The following is a 19,649-nucleotide window of genomic DNA, read 5'->3' as shown; positions in this document are numbered from 1 at the left end:
AGGAGATCACCTCATTTTTTGAGGTATGCTTCTCTTTTTTCTTCTTATTTATAAAGAAAATCATTTAGTATCTTAATATGAGGGAGAAAGAAGAGTTTTACTTTTGGCTTCTGAAAAAGAAAGGTGAACACATAATGCTGCTTTCAGCCCAGTGCAGGAGTAAACTATGTGCTCAGTTCATTAACCCAAATTCTATCCTCTTTGATAAAGTTAAAAGCAGACTTAATCATCACCTTTTGCTGAATTATTTTACTGAAAGATAGCACAGCACCTGATCTTGCCTTCTTAGATGGGTAAGTCTGCTCTGTAGCAGCTAATTGTGAAAGGAAGGAAATTAAAACAATAGAGAAGATACCACAAGAGCACAACAAATCTCAGACTTCTACATAGCACTTTTAAACAATACTATTTAGACTTTTTAAAGTAATTTTTGTCCAGCTTCAGAGCACCTTTCAGAGTTCTATCAGACTGCATGATATTGTATGGCTTTCCATGAGGAAAGCTGAATCTTAGCCTCACCCCCCCGCCATGTTTTGCTTTCTTTGGACTAGCTGAGGTAAACTCATACCTCTGCAGAAGGTTAATTCATTAACTGAACTGCACATAGTCAAGGCTTCAAGGCCACTTGGTTCAGTTACTCACGCTTATGGTTCTATGCATGCCACCCTGTTTTCCTATCTTTCATCCCAAGAGGCTGTCAAACACGGAGAAACTGCATTTTAAAGTGAGAATTTGGCTTATTCCTGAGGAGAATTTACAAAAGATACAATGACATTAAGAAAGGCAAACAAATAACGGAAGGAACCATCCTTGCCCTTGGATCAGATTTCCACATTACTTATCAAGAAAAAAAATAAGCAGAAAAAAGAGAAAAATCTAGATTTCTCCTATACACTGAAAAGAAAAAGAATTCATTTTGCCCTTCTCCTACTCCTCCATCTGGGGGTCACAGACAGGTTAGCAGTAAAAATTATATGGCCTGAAAACCCCACACAATGTGAGAGACAAGCAGAACCATCTTAAAAGGTGGATGGACCTGGGAAGGAGGTTATTGGCTCTTTCAGATGTGTTGTCCTTCAGTTCTTCAGTTTCACCTTTTGTCCTTCCTTGGCAAGGATACTGTTGCTCTGCTTTTGTTCCACTGACAGGCTGGTACACCTCTTCGCTAGAGTGTTCCATAGAATTTCCATCCTTACTGATAATAAAGGCAGTTATAACTAGAAGCATATGCATGTAAAGTATACCCAGAAAACTCATGATTACTTCTGGGTTAGAGAGCCTAACTACAGCCACAAAGCAGTCTGAGGATTATTACATTGTAATAGTTTCAAAAAAGGCTCTACAGGTTTTCACTTACAGGTCATTCAAATGAAGTCACAGAGGATTTGCAAGACAGAACATACTTAAGGTTTTTCAGGATTAGGACTTCAACAACTGCAAAGAAAATAGCACTTTTCTTTATCTTGTTGCACATTCTCTGGGGAAAAAAAAATCTTCCTTTGTATCAACATAAATACAGAACAAGCTTAAATTTTCATACCTACCCTAGACCACATACCACCTCCTCTGCTGACCTGGCCATTCTCTTCTGTCCTCCAAAGGACTTAGGCATGTGTAAAAGTCATGAGATTTCTGAAGCCTGTGTGATGTTTCATCCCTCTCTGGGGCGTGAAAATCTCCACAAATGCTAGGATAGATGGGAATGAGACTGTGGCATGCCTCTTGCTTTACTTAAATAAACACTGGCTCTGCTACCTGGAACTACTCTGCAAATTACACTAAACATTTGCCCAGCAGGATCAAAGAACACTTAAAAGCATCTTTCAGTAGCATTAGGATAGGTGCCTATTCTAATTGTCCTGGTAGGAAAACCAACCTGTCTTGTGGTTACAGTGAGAAAAGATGTGACTTGACACTGGGAACAACAGGATTTCCCAGATTAAAAAAAAAAAAAAAAAATGTGTTGTATTTTCTTTTCTCCCTTCTGGGATCTGCACATTATTTTCATGTAACATGAAAACTAAGAGACCTATCTAAGAGGACTAGAGAAGAGTATAAGAAGTCTCCTTCCATTTACTTGAGCTCTAGATATTGATATCTGTCAGCTAAAATTACATTTTCTTACATTTCAGGCCAATAAGAAAGACTCCTTCTTTGTTGAAGAAACTGAAGTCTGCTCTACAAACAGTCCCTTGCAAATAGTCTGCACAACATAGATCCCATTGTCTTGTTAGCGGATCAGAGGCAGTATCATGCTCAGTATGTCCTTGTTGCTGCTGACAGGAAGGTACCAGTCATCTCATTGACACTTAGCCCCTCTGTCCAGCCAGCAACCAAAGAGAGGAAGGCAGGGGGCATAATGTAGAAGCAGAGAGCACTCAGTTTAACTGCATCCAACAGGTTAACAGGTCTGCTTCTCAGTCAAGTTCCTTCTGTTCAAATAACGACCTTGAAAAGTTTCACAAACATGTACAAATTCCCTCATATATACATATTAGAAGAACTTTATTTTAGAGAAAGGGAGAGAACAAAGATGCATTAACCAAACAGCAACTGCGTGATACATCAGCAGCTAATGAAGACCTGTACTTCTTTAGGGTAACAACAGCTTCCTAAAGGGTCTAATATGTTAATGAACTGTCAGAGCATAGTATCAAATTCAACACAATCAAGCATGCACTAAATGGGATGTTTTAAAGCTGTAGCCCATGGTGAGGTTGAAGACAAGTTCAGCCTCTGCCATTATGATTTCAGCACCTAAAAGCATTGTGAGTTGATAATTACAGAGTGCTGAGCCAAGCAGCTGTCACTAAGGAACAGGAGCTGCCCAAGCACAGCAAAATGCATGGAAGTTTACTGGTTGATTTATCACACAGTAATGAACTCAGATACAGCCTTTTTCTGTTTGTTTTATTTGTTTGTTTGTTTGTTTTTCCTTAGTTCCATGCCTCAAAAAGGAGAAAAAAAGGAACATGCTTGAACATTTTGTTTCTGCCACCTTCCAAGAGAGAGGAAAACACCAGGTGAGGTGCAAAGGGTGCCCTCCCACAGCCCACTGTTGATGAAGAAGAGACCACTGGGCAGATACCCAAGACACACATTTCCCAAAGCACACAGACTCAGTCTTTGCAGAGATATGAATTCTCACTAATGGCAGCACACACACATAGCAGGGCAACAAGAACATCAAAAATGGCTGAATGAACTTTATTCAGGAGCTGACATACTATGCCAGTATAATGAACACGACCTAAAATAGAGTGTTACACTCATAAGCAGACTGAGTTGGCAGCTTTGACCAATTAGTACCAGTTAATTTTATGGTGATAGCTAGTACACGTGTGATCTTCTATAAGAGCTTCACAGATGTCAGCATAAATCACAATCACCTTTCCCCTTGTGCTCTTTATTCTTGGAAAGAACTTACAATTGAATCTTCTGTAATACATGCATCCAAGTGAATGCAAATGTTAATCCTGGGAGCCTCCATGAGAAACCAAAAATGCATTGGCCAGAAAAGTTCTTTCCTCATTTAGCTTCTCTGTGACTGTTGCTTTTAAGAAAAGCAAGTCTGTTTGTTGCAACTACTGTACACCAAGATATTACAGCACAGTTTAAAGAAACTGTAGTCTGCACAGCAAGAAGACAGACGCAATGTTAGGTTTTTTTCTCCTTTTCTTTCTGAAGTTCAAGTTCTCTCACAGATGAGTTAAGTACCAGTTGCTTATATATTCATGTACATGGTAAACATTTTGAACAGCAGGAAACAACACAAATGGCTTCTACACTTATTCAGCTGTAATGCAGAATACCCTATATGCTTATCAGTAAAGTAAGTATCAGAAATTACCATCATTTTCATTGTCAGCAGTGAATTTTTCTGTCTCAATGTCACAGCTGGATTTTTCTCTCTAGTTGCTCAGAACTGGCACTTGCAGCTAAGGAAATGAGTGTTGACTGTTGGTACATGTATCGCCTGTACTGAACTAAAATTTGAGATACACAAAACGTAAGTTTATTGTTCAGCCCTACAGTCAGGATGCCACCACAGCAAATTAACAGACTGCTTCACAACCAGTGTCAACTAACTATTGCCTCCTGCAAAACCACCACCAGCAAGAGGGTGAGGTGTTGCTCCTGAGGACGTGGCGTTAAGACAGCAGTTAGGCAGTTGTGATGCTTGGCTTTTGGTAAGCCAGCATCCATAAAATGGTCCTCCAGCAGTTTCCAGGTCACTGATATTCTAATCTGCTCTTCTAGACAGAATTTTAAAGAGAAAAGAAAGAGTCATAAACTAACATAATCAACTGCGGATAACTTCCAAGATTTTTTGGCTGCTTTTTCCAACATCTTCCCACATACAGGATCACAGAACTGTAAGGAAGGACCTCTGGAGACCATCTAACCCAACCCATGGGATTGCCTGGCCTGTAGTTTCCCAGGCCTTTTTTCTTGTCCTTTCTGAAGATGAGAGTGATACTGGGTTTCCTACAGTCCTCAAGCACCTTTCCTGTTCTCCATTATCACCCTTCAAAGATGATGGAGAGTGTCTCAGCAGACATTTCTGCCAGCTCCTTCAGAACTCATGGATGTATCCCATTAGGACCCATGGATCTGTACACATCGAGTTTGCATAGACAATCTCTAGCCAGATCCTCCTCAGCCAAAAGGAAGTCCTCTTTTCCCCAGAGTCACTTATTTCCAGGGTCTGGAATTCCTGAGAGGCAGTCTTAGCTGTAAAGACTGTCGCAAAGAAGGCATTCAGTAACTCTGTCTTCACAATATCCTGTTACCAAGGCACCATCTCATCTAGCATCAGGTTAACATTTTCCCTAGTCTTCCTTTTGCTACTGACATTCAGAAGCTTTTCTTGTTCTCCTTGACCTTCCTCATCAGCTTTAATTCTAAGTGAGCCTTAGCCTTCCTTGCTGCCTCCCTACATTCCCGAACAGTTTTCCTTTATTCCTCCCAAATGGCCAGAACCCTTTTCTACATAAAAATCACAACTAACTTAAACTAACTTAGAGGCGCGATGTTTTCACCATTGCTTCTGTCACATTTATTCTTCCCTTTTAACATTTTCTTCTTTATGAGAATGGTAATTCAGCCACACATTCCAAAAATATAACAGGCTCTAACTGCAAAAATAACCATACTGATTTGCATTTTTTCCTTACAGAGAAACTACTGAGAAGCGACATTGTTTACTTCTGAAACCCCAACAGATACATGTAGAAATTGAAAGATATTTGTCATGAGGGCTTCAGCAAACAATTTTAAGATGATTCTTCTGAGTGAACCCCTTCATCATTGTTTCCCCAACCTATAAAATAAGATCAAAAGTGATTACCTATCTGCCTTATAATATTTTCTTCTAAAAACGAATTTATTTATATTTGGACAGTGTCACAAAGCTATAAAGTATGCGTGTTTTATATTGGTGTTGTAAAAGCAATGGTCCAAACTCCTCATAACCATATTATTTTAAAATCTAGAGAAGAACGTAATGAATACTTTATTTTTACAGACTTCTGATTGTGACCATCTTAATGTTTAAGTGCACTGAAACAAAGTTAAAAATAAAAGCAACAAGAATGAAAAGAATACATTCAGAAAAAGGATTTTACAACAGCTCTGTTTCCCTTCCACTGTCTTCCAATGTTACCTTGTAAGCCATGAAACTATGCTCTCACTCACAAAATGTAAACTGAGAAACTCAGTGGATCATTCTAGATTAACAGACACTACTACTGAAGAAAGCAATTAACAGACCCAGAGCATCCCCTAATTAAAACAAAACAAACAAACAAAAAAACCACAATGACAACAACACAAATGGAAGAAAATATATAATGTCTACTGCTCTTTTAACTGCCCTAATTCTTTGCTTACTCCAGTCTGTATGTTGTTAGTCATTTAAGCACTACCCCACATAACAATAAACAGGCCTTCAGGGATTAACACACTAAAACCAGCAATTAAAAACTACATGCTCTTACTTTCTTTCCACACCTTCATAAGTGTAAACCAATTAAGATTTCTGAACAGGAGCTACTGGAATGATACTTCATATTGTGCCAAACATACATCAGAAATGCCAGTTGTGTAAGCTGGAGAAAATGGTAAGCTGCATCTTAATGAGGTCTATTCTAGTTTAGCATCCAAACTATATCACTGAGAAAAATCTCTTCTTCAATTCAGAGTCTTTTAAAAAGTTTTGTTGCTTATAATTAACCCAGTTATAAGTTAGTTACAGTAGCTATAGTGGTTAGAGAACCTTCTTTACCCCTGCTGCTGCACAGAGTACTATTTTTGCATATGAAGCATGCTGAAAGCCATAGCTACAAACAGCTATGGCACTTGCTCCAGTAAACTGTTTTTAGCTCAAGCTCAAGTCTACAGGAGTCCCACACAACTTCTCCAAATCAGTGACAGGCTTGTCACTGCCATCAAAGGGAACATGCAGCATGAAGTCTCACAGATAGGAAGTATGTTCTACCTCAGTCCTTCAGAATACAGTCCTAATCAGGCAATGAATGTGTATGAAAATAGAGCACATACATAACAGATGTGCTGCACAATGCAGCTTCCATCTAGTAATTTGTAACTGCAGATACGGTGGAGAAGAGGATCACAGACTTTACTGTTTTCTTTGAGAAGCACAAGCCTGAACTGCCTATGGGCTTGAGACAGGCACAAGGGAGGCTAAGCATGGGCAGGTTGAAGCATAAACTCTGGAAAGAAAAGGAAGATGACTGAACTGCTCCAGCTGAACAAAAAAGGAATCTCCAGACCTCAGCTGATCAGTAGCGCTAATCAGATTTCTCCCTGCTTTCTCACTTAAGCATTTTAGTCCCTGTTAATTTAGATTTGTTCATCTTGAACAGCCTGTTACAGCTGCTATGGAACAAGCCAAACATCTGCCCTTCAAAGACTTCCCTTAGAGATTTCATACAATATTTTGATTAAATGCTGTTCCTAATACAGCAGAAATTTGGCTGTATCCAAACCAATGTCAGACACTTGTTTCTGCACAGTGACTCTTTTCTGTTACATTAGACAATTTTTTGGGGAGTGTGCTTAGGAAAAACAGACAGCAACTTTTGCTGGCTTATTTATCACTACTTAGTGACTCAGCTTTATTTTAATAATGCCACATATTGCACAGCTGCTACCCTGTTGGAAATATTTCTGCATTCTATTTAGTTAGTGATCTTACAATTACAAAAGCTTGTGATCTCATGAAATTTTGCAGATATAGTTCCCTCACCCTCCCCAGCTATAGCATGGCAGTGCACGCCAGAACACAGGCTCTGGCACAGACTTTGGAAATGGATGTGGAAAGGTTACACAGTTTTGCAATAATTTCTTTATGATCAAGCAGCACCAGTAAAAGCAATCGCTATCCTGGCCAAAGAAGTAAGTAAGCAAAAAAAAAAAAAAAAAAAGAAAAAGAAAAGTAAAAAAAAAAACCAACAAAAAAACAAGTCTTCGCTTTTCTGATGTCCTGTTGCATCAAAGCACAGGTTGCAACAAGCAGAGAAAGTGAAATGTGCTTCAACGTCTTTGTCAGTTGCTATGGTACAGTTTCTTATGGAAAATTCCTTGTTCTGCATGATGTTTTTCCTGCCTCATTTGGGATGGCAGAACCGTTCCTTGTGTCACCTGAGAAACCGGGCTGTCAGTTTCCACCTATTGGTGAGAAAGAAACCCATCAACAGCAGAACTCAATGGAAAATTCCTCGGGCAGACTTGTCTGCACTGGAGGCCAACAATATACCAGAGAGAAGGACAGATGGGTCAAGAGCTGAGGGAGCCATACCTCCATGCAGGAGATCTGGCTTCCTCTCCAGGATTGGCAACAGATTTCCTTCATGAGCAGGGGCAAGGCATTAAATCTGTAGAATTTCATGAACATGGCCCAGGCTTATAATCTGCTCAAAGAACAACCACTATGCTCCAGGGTATGGGAGCCTCAGCCCAAAAGCTCTTCAGGCAGGGATTATTTGCAGAATCCCACAGTGCTTTGCACACAGAAGTGTTGTTTGGGTCTTGGGACTCTAAAATAATAAAAACTAATAGTAACAATTGCTCTTATGGAAAAATATCAGGAAAGGCAAGGTGGGGAACTCCAGCATTGCTGAATAGTCAAACAAGGAAAAAACATTCACCTATTAGAGGAGGTGTGCAATCTATTTACTGCATATAGTATAGAAAAAATTGTCAAAAGCAGAGTATGAAAACAGTATTACAGCACCACACTGGTGATGCCAAGCAATTGGATATGTGGGCTTTTTGGGAGGGGAATGTCTTTTATAAATTAGTTGGAAGTAATCTGATTTTAATGTGACATTTTTTCTGCTGGAATTTTTTTCCTTCCAATCAAAAAAATAATTAAATTCCACTACTTTTGATTCATGAAAAAAACACAGCATGGTTAAAAAAAACAGCATTAACATTTTAATGCAGTTGGATACCTGCTGTACTCTAGAAGGCCAAAACTCCCATGGGCTCCCTATGGAGATGAGAAGAGCTTTTGACCTCTTCGAGGAAATGGATTTTTAAAATAATAAATGCATAAGTACTTGAAAAGAGTCTCCTTCACTAACTTCTATCATGAGAATGAATAGCATTCAAGCAATGCAATTGCACTCTATGGGACAAATTTTCTGCTGCTGCCAATATTTAAAGCTCCATTGACTTCAGTGGAGTTTCACCCATTGTTCCATAATGTTTGGGATAGTTGGATATCTCTTTCAGTTACACACAACCACTTTTCTCTTTTAGAGTCCCTCTCTCTCCCAGATGATTTCAACAAGAAAGTTAATGGAAGGTAGTGTAGGAATGAAGAAAAACATAATTAATATCAATTGCATTTCTATGAAAGACATGCAGAATTTTGATTCTTACAGCACAAAGCTAAACGAAAAAATGTGACTGAAAAGTGCTCATGGTGTAAAAGATTCTGCAGAAAGAAAAGGACCATTTAAGTTACCATTGTGGCTTTTGAAAATTATGAAATCCAATGTTGAAAATAGAAAGAATTCTTTTCTCACAAAAGAAGATCCAAATATGCTTACAATTTTGAAATATTTGCCTTTTTTTTTTTCATTTAAATGTAGCATATTATTTCAATTTTATTAATGATGGGCAGTTTTCCCATTTCAGTGTTTCAGCCTGAAACGAAACTGAATTAAGTGTTCTCATCTTTAGCTTAGATTCTGATTTTAAAGCAGAAATTAATTTTAAGATGCTGAAATCTCCCTGGTGAAGAAAATTCTTCTTTTGAACAGCTTTACTTCTGTACATTTTAAATCCTTGTTACCCTGCTTCAGTATGGAAATTTTTAGCAGGAGGAATTATACCAGAGATGAAATGATTCAATAAAGGTTGGGTTATTCTGTTTGTACTGTGTAGAAAAGGCACTAGTATCCTCCCCCCCTGACTTTACGTTATGGTGGAGGAACCACTCATTCAATCTATCATCTGTATGCCACGCCCATACAGAAGACTATGCAGAATGCCAGCACATCAGCACATTATTCAACTAATCATATTTTTATCATTCTTATTTAGAAGTGACCAAATTTCCCTCCCAAGAAACTTAACCAGTAAAAATCATGGATGAGTGGAAACAATGTAGAGAACAGAAATCAAAACTAAACTTTAAGCAGAGCAAAGTTATAAGCAAGTTCTAATTAAGTTAGAAAAGTTCAAACCAAAACCCAAGATATGAATACAGCTGACTTCTGATAAACTTTACATCCTGATCTAAATGCTATGAGTTAAAAGTAATTGGTCAGAAAACCTCTCCAAGACTGAAGAAAATTATAATCATTAAAGAAAAACTCGGCAAATTGATTCCTGTGGTACTGCAAATACTTCTCAATGTAAAAATACTTCAGAAAAGCAGAAGTTTTACATAGAGCAGTCAATTTTGAGCTAGAACCCACCATCTGGATTATGATGGGCAACCTCATCTTTAGTGAGTTTGGTGCTTTTACATTATTATTTCTAACAGATAATCTGCAAACCTGTAGTTTTCAGCAACCAATGCAAATCATGGTATCTTTTAAATATACAGATCATTTGACAGTCATAAGCACCGCTGCTACTTATTTTTCAACACCCTAATAAATTTTCTCTTCATAACTCCAACAGCAGGAAGAGCAGTGGTAGTTTGAAGGGCAGGAAGGGTGGGAAACGGGGATATAAATAACCAATGACCCAGAAAAGCTTTCCATTCTTCAGCTGTCTTCTACTCTATTGATCCTTTCATGCTCCTAGAGATCAGAGACTTTTTATAATTATGATCATAATTAAATGATGTCAGGGATTCAAGAGGACTTCCCTCCATAGCATCTATAAATGTGATAGTTTAAAATCTATGAAACTAAATCAACAAACAGTTAAAGTTGAAAATACAAGGTCCTGCCATGCTGACCTCCACTTCTCTTGACTGAGGCCAGAGCTGAGCCTCCACAGGAGTAAGGATAAAATTCCCTTTCCAACATGATGTTCAATTACTTTGCTGTCCTGAAGAAACACAAGAAAGAGGAAAAGCTTGAAGAAAACAAGTGCCTACTGAAATGCAGTTTAAAAGATCCTTAACCAAACACATCCACTTTTAACAGGTCAGATAATATATCAAAAGTAAAGCCTACCTGCCCAAATCCTTTTGTTCCCTGAACCCAAATCCTGTAGTCACACTGTCAAGGAGGGCAAAGCCTACTTAGTGACTTCAGTTGCTTGAACTTTGGAACAGTACAGCTGAAAAAGTCTGCCCTAATTGGAGTATATCACCAACAGGCCTACCCTTTTGCCTTTCTTATCTTTTATTTCCTTTTCCTAATTCCACCCTCTCCTTCCTTCTCTTTTTCTCAAAGAGGGAGATTTGTATACATCACTCTCACAGACTGCCTCTTCTGGCTATTGCTTGGATATGTGCAAGTCATGGGCTTTTGTACTTTCCCTGCAGTTTCCCTATTGTCTGAGCACAAATTATCTGCTTCATCTTTGTGATGTTGGTCCAGTTTTGTCCAGAATAAATGGGTTTCATTAGTAATTGTGTCTAGGAGTTTATATTTATGATGACAACTGCCATGAGCAGAAGAGTGGTCACCCGTAACAACAAGCTTGTTGGCTTAAACAACATCTACATTTTCTCCACGTCTGCAACATGACTTATATTCACTGCAGCAAAGCCTGGGCTCATACAACAAATTCTGTGCCTATGGAGCAGCTGTCTGTTAAACGTAACAAGTACAATGTTAAACAGTTTACAACATACTTTCTTTGTTCTTTAATCTTGCTGTAAGAGTGTGCTGTTAAGAGATTGAACCTATTTACATTCTTCATATTTTTCAGTTTGTCAATATGATGTGCATTATTAAAGTTTTTACACTACATTTTCCTGACAGTTTGCTCTGTCACATTTTATTGGGTTGCAGAGGAGGGCAGAAAAGTTCAGCGTTTCCTATGAATTAAGCCATCATTTGTGGATTGTACTGAGAACTGGCTGCCCAAATGAGTGTGATTTTGTTTTCAGTCATTATAAGTATTGCACAACTTAAACAGCAATGCACATCAAAAACTGCAATAATTCCAGTGTATCAAATGCTTAGCTTACGCAATAATAAATAGCCTTTTAATTTTTAAAAAAGCAACAACCCTAAATCTAATTCCAAATAAACTTGTCAGAGACAAAGAGGTTTTCTGCAGATTTGGTTAGATAAAGCCTGTTCTGTTACAGAATCTGAGATACAAAGAAAACATTGCTTGTTGGTTTTGATTCAAATGTGCTCTTAATAGGCTTTGATCTCTGGCTTTCTTAGCCTGACTACCCAGAGAGCAAACCTACCATGCAAAGATTCAAGTTCAGCTCATCATTGACACAGCTTCTGAGAATCTGCCTGCACAAAGCAGAGCAGGGAATGAGGGACAATTCGTGACTTGCAGCCACAGAGGGTTCATACCAGAGTTTGTAAATTAGCATTCCCTTTTCTTATTATAAACACCTGAAGATGAAGAAAAGATTTAAATCCAAGATAGTCATCTTTTCTTAGACTGCATTTCCATTTAAATAATTGCCTCTCTTCCTTTAAAATGAAAACTCCCAGCATCAAGATATGTTCCTGCAAGCAGTTTTGTTCTTATCATTTCCCTGAATTTCTCTTGTCTTTCTGAGAGGGCCATCTGAGAAAGACTTCAGTCAGTAACATATGAGAAAGTCAGGGGCTATTTTGACACATTTTCTGCAGTCTGCTGAAGTACTCTTTTACTACAGGGCATACACTAGTCTTTCAACTGTCCAAATGTCTCCCAGCACAGCCTTTGGCTGAAGCCATGTTAAAATCCAAGTTCTGGGAAAAAAGCTCTTGAGATGGTTTACCTAACACACAGTGTGGATTTTAACATATTTGTCTGTACATAATATACCCATAAATATCAGATAGAGCACATCAAAATGTTTCTTGGATTGGATGGGATGACTGATCTGATGAAACCAGGAATTCACTGTGGGTGGGTGCAGACTCTTATAGATGACAAAAAATAAATACTATACTCTCAGGCACAGTCTGTCACAGAACCATAGAATCGTTTGTGCTAGAAGAGACCTAAAAGACCAAGTTCCAAACCCATTCTGTGGGCAGAGTAGCCACCCACTAGGTAAGGTTGCCCAAGGCCACATTTAACCTGGTCCTGAATACCTCCAGGGACAGACAAAACAATTAAAATTCAAAGTTTTCTCTGTACTTTCCATTATTAAGGAAAATGCCTGGTGCTTTTGAGTGCTTTTATTTTTTATTTTTTCGCAGAAAGTGCTCTACAAATTTCTGTGTATGCATACTGTAAACAAACCCCAGCTGCAAAGTTGAGACTGAAAAGCTATCTTCTGCAGGAGCAATGAATACCTGTGTGCTTTGTTCTTTCATGTAAACCATCCAATCTTGCAGACAAGAAAATTTACCAGAACATTTATTTTACAAAAACATACAGACTCTCATACAAATAATATTTTTTTCTTTGCTGCACCACAAACTTGTTTCATGATGTTAAGGCCAGACTCCAAACACAAAGAGCTATGAAGGCTCCCACTAGTTTCAATGGTAAATCTATTCTGGATTGCGCCTGTAGGGGAAAGCTATTGCAAAGAAAAGCTGAAGCTTCTTCCTTTCTCAGTATTTCTGAAAGGCATCCTTTCTATTGCAGTCTTTACATTACAGCATGGTACCATGTCAGGGTTCTCTAAAATGTTGCCATCAAGAGGGAAAAGAACTGTAGCCCTAAAATGCAATGCAATACTGTGATAAAAGTGCAAAACCACATCTCAAACAATTCCAGTGAGGAAACATGCCAAATAAGAATGTGTAACGCAAAAGGTGTTCATGAGTTCATGAGAAGTTCATGAGAAGAACAACCTTGTAGCAAGATAAAGATTCTTAGCAATAACCCGATTCAGATGGATTTTCAGAAGAGTTTACTGCATCTGCAAGGAAAGCAAAGCCTTTCCCTCTAGAAGTAAAAGCTAAGAGAAAAAGGAAATACATTCTTCAAGCAGGCATGCATGAATTAGAGACTTCAGGCTGGGTACCTACATCGTATCTCTAAGATGAGGATTGTGAATTACTGTGTCTGAAGAAAAAGCATGCCTAATGTCTCCTCCTGTCTCAAGACACAAGCCTCAAAGCACTCTGTCACACTCTGCTCAGAAAAGAGTATTTGGGCTTTGCAGCTGGTGCTCGCAGGGAAAGCCTATGGAGCCAAAGGGGTGCTGGTTGTGAATCCAGAATCTACTGGAAGTGCTGAAGAACTCAACCTGAAGTCCACTTATGCTGGCTGAAAGCAGTGAGGTATGGTTAACTTGCTTCCCCAGCTACAGAGCAGGGGCAACAGATAGCAGAGACCTCTCCAGCATTTCACGCAAACTGTGAATGTGCTGTAGGAGTCAGAGCCTGGTATGACCACTGTCACCAGTGTGTACCCCACAATAATGGCCACCAGTACCTTTTAACTGCTTCTGATCCCTCTAATCTGCTCACCTTATTGAGAAAGCTTTGGCCAAAGAAAGACATTGGCATGTTGATTTTAGTGTCCAGGAACCTGGCTAGCACTGCTGTGTATCATGCAGAGAGCATCTGCTGATTTATTACACGAGGTTGGCATTTAAAAAAGGACATCAATTTTTATGTCCTAGAGTACAAGCCAATTTCTGTGTGTTGGAAGATTTGGAAGAAATATACTGCGTAAGGATTATTAGATAATTGATGAAGAGTTTCTAATCTATACAGTACCAGATGCTTTTAGGAGTCAGAAAAAATTAGTACTGAGATGTGCTGCAGCAATTTGTTCATTACCAAACTGCGGAGATACAGGAGGCAAAAGTGAGAGTTTGTAATCCACACAGACACCATGATAGTACAACTCGTTTGTCGTTTAGCTATACGTACAGCACTACTGTGCATTTCTGGTAGCACAAGTGAGATTCACAGGTCAAAGTACCACATGCAGTTTACAACACTGACAATCCTGGAAGGAGAAACACTCTAACAGGGAACTTCCATCTGTAAATTAGGGGATGAAAAACTGAGCCCATAAGCTTTTGCCTGACTCTTTACCACCCAAGAAGGAGTTCTTCAAGCTTTCCCACACAGTGTTGGTCAATGCGTTTCTGTCTGGAGGCAGTCCTATTGCTATTCTAGTCTCAACAGCCTCTTGAGCGGAGACTGCAAATACAGCAAAGCAGTTGCTTTTCTTCTGATGAGAATAAAACAGGGACAAGACAAATCACGTCCTCCTGCACAAGCGGTCAGAGCAAATCAGTCATTTATTGTTCTATCTTTGCCAAAAGCTGAGACTGAGGTTGTTTTATTTCTTTTCCATTTGTTTCTTCCTTCTTCCATTCCTCCCTGCTTTGTGTGTGACACATTCCCCTCAGTGTGTATTGTTTTCAGCTATTTATTTATTTTTTAAGGCAGCCACAGGCCTTCAAGCTGTGGGCAACAAAAAAATGAGAGCATGTCCTTGAAAGGCAGACTAGCAAACTGAATCTAAACAAATCCTGAGCAACGCTCATAAATGCAAGGAGCTGTGTGGGGATGGTTTAATTGCTGAAAGATTGTAACAGGCACTGCAGCTGGTAAAAGTACGTGTAATGGCTGTTCAAAATCATGTCAAATCTGCATTCGAAATTAGATACGGCTTCTCACTATCCAAACTTGGGCAAAAATAACTGCATGAAAAAACCATTCCATTCTTTCTCCCCAGCAAAAGAAACAAAGGTGGGAGGAAGGAGGAGAAGGAAGTGCCTTCATGAAGACAACCTCCTATCTCCTTAACTCTGACTCCAAAACTCAGATGCAACTCAGCACTGTCCAAAGAATCCTCTGGAGATGGACAGCCTTTTCCTAAATCCTGTAACCTACACAGTCATATTTAATTCTGTTAAATAGAGTTTCAACAAACAAATTTCAAAAGCATTTAGGTATCTAAAGGAGGGGCAATCATTTACTGGAACTGTCCAAAGAATTAAGCTATTCAAGGGCTTTTCAGTAAACGAGATTGTTGTTGAATTGAATACTTCAGCACCTGAATACCTTTGAGATTTTCTTTTCATATGCCAAGCTGACATTTGAGAATGGAACTTGGAATACCATAATGCATAAATTAAAAATAAATAAATAAATGAAAACAACAAGCAATCCCTAGAGAGATGACTGGCTTCATAGAGATACACTGCAATTTAGAGAAACAAACAATAATTTATGCAAATATACCACACATTTTTTTCTAAATACAAACAATGCCCCCATGCAATATGTTTTTCGTTTAAATGTTTCCATTTAATTGCCCCCAAAAGCTAATGGGTAAGTTGCTAGCTAGAGGTACTGCATAACTTCTCATCAATAGAACTTCAACAATTTCAGAACTCATTGCAGGGTCTTGACTTCAGTCATTTGACACTATTTCCCCCTGCAGGGGTTTTATACTTCAATCACAGTGATTCCCTAACAATCTGCAAATAATAGTCTTCAATTATTACAGGAATTGATGGGCCAGAGATAAGACCGAGTGAGTGATCACCTCATACCAGATCTGCATGCCTCATGCCTTAATCAACGTACCAGCCTTTGAAGGGTGATAACCCATCCTCTCTGGAATGTCCTGCTCAGCCACCTGGTCAAGTGCTAAGAAATTCATACCAACACACACAGCCTGAGAACTGCTGTGCTCACAGGCTGCCTGTTTCTCCTTGTATCCCTCAGTCATAGCCCCAGTAAGTCTGCACCTTTGGCAGAGAGAACAGCTGTTCCCAAGAGGCCTTTCTTTCTGTTCAACAAACCCAAATAAAACTAGCTTAAAGGAAATTTTGAAAGAGCGGACTCTAAAAGATGACCACAAAGATATGCTTTAGCAGTTAATGATGGAAACATGTTGCTGGACTTCAGATGTGTCAAAAAAATGTGAGCTCGGGCATTCTACTATTCATAATAAATGTCCAGACTGAACAAGAATATGAATTTAACACCTCTTAGTGACAAAAATAAATAAATAAAGAAAAATAAGAAACCTTATCATTTTTCTCTGGCTATTGTTCTGAAAAACAAGGAGCCTGTTGAAAGAACAAGTTAATGCTGAAAGACTGATTTGAAGAATATTACAGAATATTTCAGAGTATTACTAACTGCATTAAGTTCATCTCTGACAACATTGCTGCTACATTTCTTTTGCTTATGGCCCACAGCACATGTGCATGCAGCAGAGACAATGAGGAGTTCCCCAGCAAATCCCTGTCAAAATGACACCAAACATACTCAGATCTTACAAACTTTGATGCCATTTTTTTTTTATCAAAGACAATCAAGCTGCACAGGCCTCAGACTAAGATACTCTGGGAGATCAGACACCCCAGAGCAGATAGTGAGCCACCTTTGTAGGTGGAAATGGGGCACAGGCAGGAACATAGGCTTTTCACAGTCCAGCTGCATGGATGCCCCCTGTAAAAGGATAACTGTAGGGAAAGCACCTCTCTTGCTGAATCTAATCTACACAGAAACATGTAAATAGGGGAGCAGGCACATATTCAGAGCAGGCAGCAGACCTTTCTGCAGATCTGGTGGGTGCAAAAGATTAATCTGTGTGAGTTTGTGCTCAGAGCTAACTGCATTTTACACATTCACATTTTTTAATAATGATGCAACTGCCTGGTGATAAAACTCCAGAAAATAAAACTAGGATTTATGATATTACTTTGGCTATAAAGTTATTTGATTTAGTTCTGATTTTCTCTTACTTCAGTATTTATTAAATCTAATATCTAGAAATATTTATATATTTGTATTTCTTATTTTATTGTATTTATTCTGATTGTATTCTTATTTATGTTATCAGGCTTCCCTTGTATCTGTATTTCTTATTTAGCCAAAGCTCTCACTGACAGCAGGAATAAATTAAAGGCCTAATCCTGCTCCCATGCCCAGATTCATGATAAAGAGGTTTTCACAAAGGATTACGGTTTACCCATTCACCTTAATTATAAGTACTATCCATTTAAGCTCTGTCAAGTCACTTCCCATTATACTTCTATATGCATATGCAGGTTTTAATAGGTTTTAATTCCTAGAACTTACTATGCAGCATAGAGTCTGAAAGGCATAATTTAATCATTAAAACAAAAATTGAGCTATTTGTCATCTACATATTACTGATTTAGCTTCAAATTTTGGTGCCAAAACTCTGTATGTCTTTCTGATACAGCTGTATTGTCAAAAGACAAAGTGAAGGTAGTGATGCTACTGAGATTATAACTGCTAAAAAAGTGCTATGACTTTTTTTTTTTCATCATGACTAATATCTCAATTGTAAAGAATGTTTACGTAACTGTTGAATTGCTTTTTAACTTCCATAAGGTCCTTAAGTAGATATTTCACATGAAGCTTGCAGGAGTGCTTGATGCTGAAAGTGCTTTTCCTGAATGTTGGCACTGGGCACTTAACTGAGAGAGCATGCCTCATGTTCTCGTCAGAGTCAGAGAGGTACTGGAACAGGCTGCCCAGACAGGCTGTGGATGCTCCATCCCTGGAGGTGTCCAAGACCAGGTTGGATGGGGCCCTGGACGACCTGGTTGAGTACCAGATATGGAGGTTGGTGTGGCAGGGGGTTGGAACTTAATGGTCCTTGGGGTCTCTTCCAACCCAAGCCATTCTATCAGTTTATGATTCTTTGGATTTTAGTTTCTCAGATCTCTTTCTCATAGCATCTGCTGTTTAACAAGAAAAGTGTTTCTTGCACTGTATTTCCAGGTGATAAAAAACTCACATTATTCATAAATTACAGATCAGAGCACAGGCTGTTGTTCATGTGGTTGCATTTCCAGCAGCAGGACTCCCAGCGGAAAGTGAAGTTTCTGGAAATGTAATTGCTTGCCTTTTTTACAAGATATACATGTATTTCATGGATAGATCAAAACTGCAACACAAGTAACTTCTGAGAACAAAAATGACTGTATGTTGTTGATCTCTACATTAAATGAGGTAACAGTCCTTTCTTTACAATGCTGAATTTTGAAAGAGGTGAACATCCACACTTCTGGAGTTAAAAGATTCAGCCTTTGGGAGAATGTTTTCCATTTGCTTAAAGGGCAGAAGAGAAAGCATGTTTGCTGAGGCTCAGAATTAGGCATTAAAAAGTCTAGTTTCTCACAACTTCTCTTATTTCCTGTTACATTTCATTTCTTGGGCATATGAACTATGTGACCAAAGTATTTGGAATAATATTTGAGAATAGTATGTGGGGGACAAATCTACTGCCAGGTTAACAAAACTCAAATACAGCTAATGGAATACACCACCTCTGTGTGCAGACAACATCTCTGGTATATGCATCTCATGATGAATAATAGCAAAGATAGAAAATTTAAATGGTTCGTGCAATTAGGTATTAAAACATAAAACCTAACTTCAAATATCTTCAGTCAAACTGAGAAAATATATGTTCAAATATCTTCATATTTTCATCTAACCAATATCTCTCTTATACATATATCTAGCCAAGAAAGTACCTTTAGAGTAAGGCATACAATCGCATTAGGACAAGCAGTAAATATATATATCCCTCCTCTTAATCTCAACCCTATTCACAATTGTTTTTCAGCAGCCAAAGATTCTCAGCTTTCAGCATCTAAAGATTCTGGTCTTAGTGAAGCGAGTGCCCTTGTAAACCTCCCAGCCTCTGAACCTGACTGCCAATGAATGTCAAATTGGGCAAGTTCAGCCTGGGTAGCGAGGTGTTTCCTCTCAGTATGGATTTCACAAAGATTGATCGGTTTTGCTCCTCCACGCTCTGGCTGCTGAGGTCAGACTGTTCTTTATAGGAAAATGAGCTGCTTATAAATTTTCGGCTCTCTGAACTTTGGGAGTTGATGGAAAATCCCCAGGCTTACAGCTTAGCTGGCTAAGAAACCACAACAGCCTTTCTATTACGGTCACTGAGATGTAAAAGCCTTTCAAAAGAGATGAAAATGCTGACATTCTTTCTCTTGGGAGACCATTTTTATGCACAGGGACAGAGTCTATTTTTCACCCTGTAATACACATTAAAAAAAATGAACCCTATTCCTCAAAAATTCAGGAGATTGTAAGGTTACAGAT

The 19,649-nt window shown here is 38.7% G+C and overlaps 1 protein-coding gene across 3 annotated transcripts in view; it reads right to left on the bottom strand.

The window, feature by feature from the left end:
• Positions 1–19,649, bottom strand: part of NTRK2 (neurotrophic receptor tyrosine kinase 2) — a 203,253-nt gene that overhangs the window by 57,180 nt on the left and 126,424 nt on the right. The window contains exon 13 of one of the 3 annotated variants that reach the window (XM_065745536.1): positions 7,511–7,692. The exons of the other annotated variants lie outside the window; for them this stretch is intronic. Within the exon in view, the coding sequence (XP_065601608.1) occupies positions 7,682–7,692 (11 nt within the window). The 3' untranslated portion in view covers positions 7,511–7,681. Of the gene's footprint in view, positions 1–7,510; positions 7,693–19,649 lie in introns of those variants that run through there. 3 annotated transcript variants of the gene reach the window in all.

Source organism: Cyrtonyx montezumae, unplaced genomic scaffold, assembly GCF_038088225.1.
Source record: "Cyrtonyx montezumae isolate F1298 unplaced genomic scaffold, pur_monq_1.0 scaffold_36, whole genome shotgun sequence".
NCBI classification, from domain to species: Eukaryota; Metazoa; Chordata; class Aves; order Galliformes; family Odontophoridae; genus Cyrtonyx; species Cyrtonyx montezumae.
Note: the sequence above shows the minus strand (reverse complement) of the source record. Positions and strands in the feature narration are given on the sequence as shown.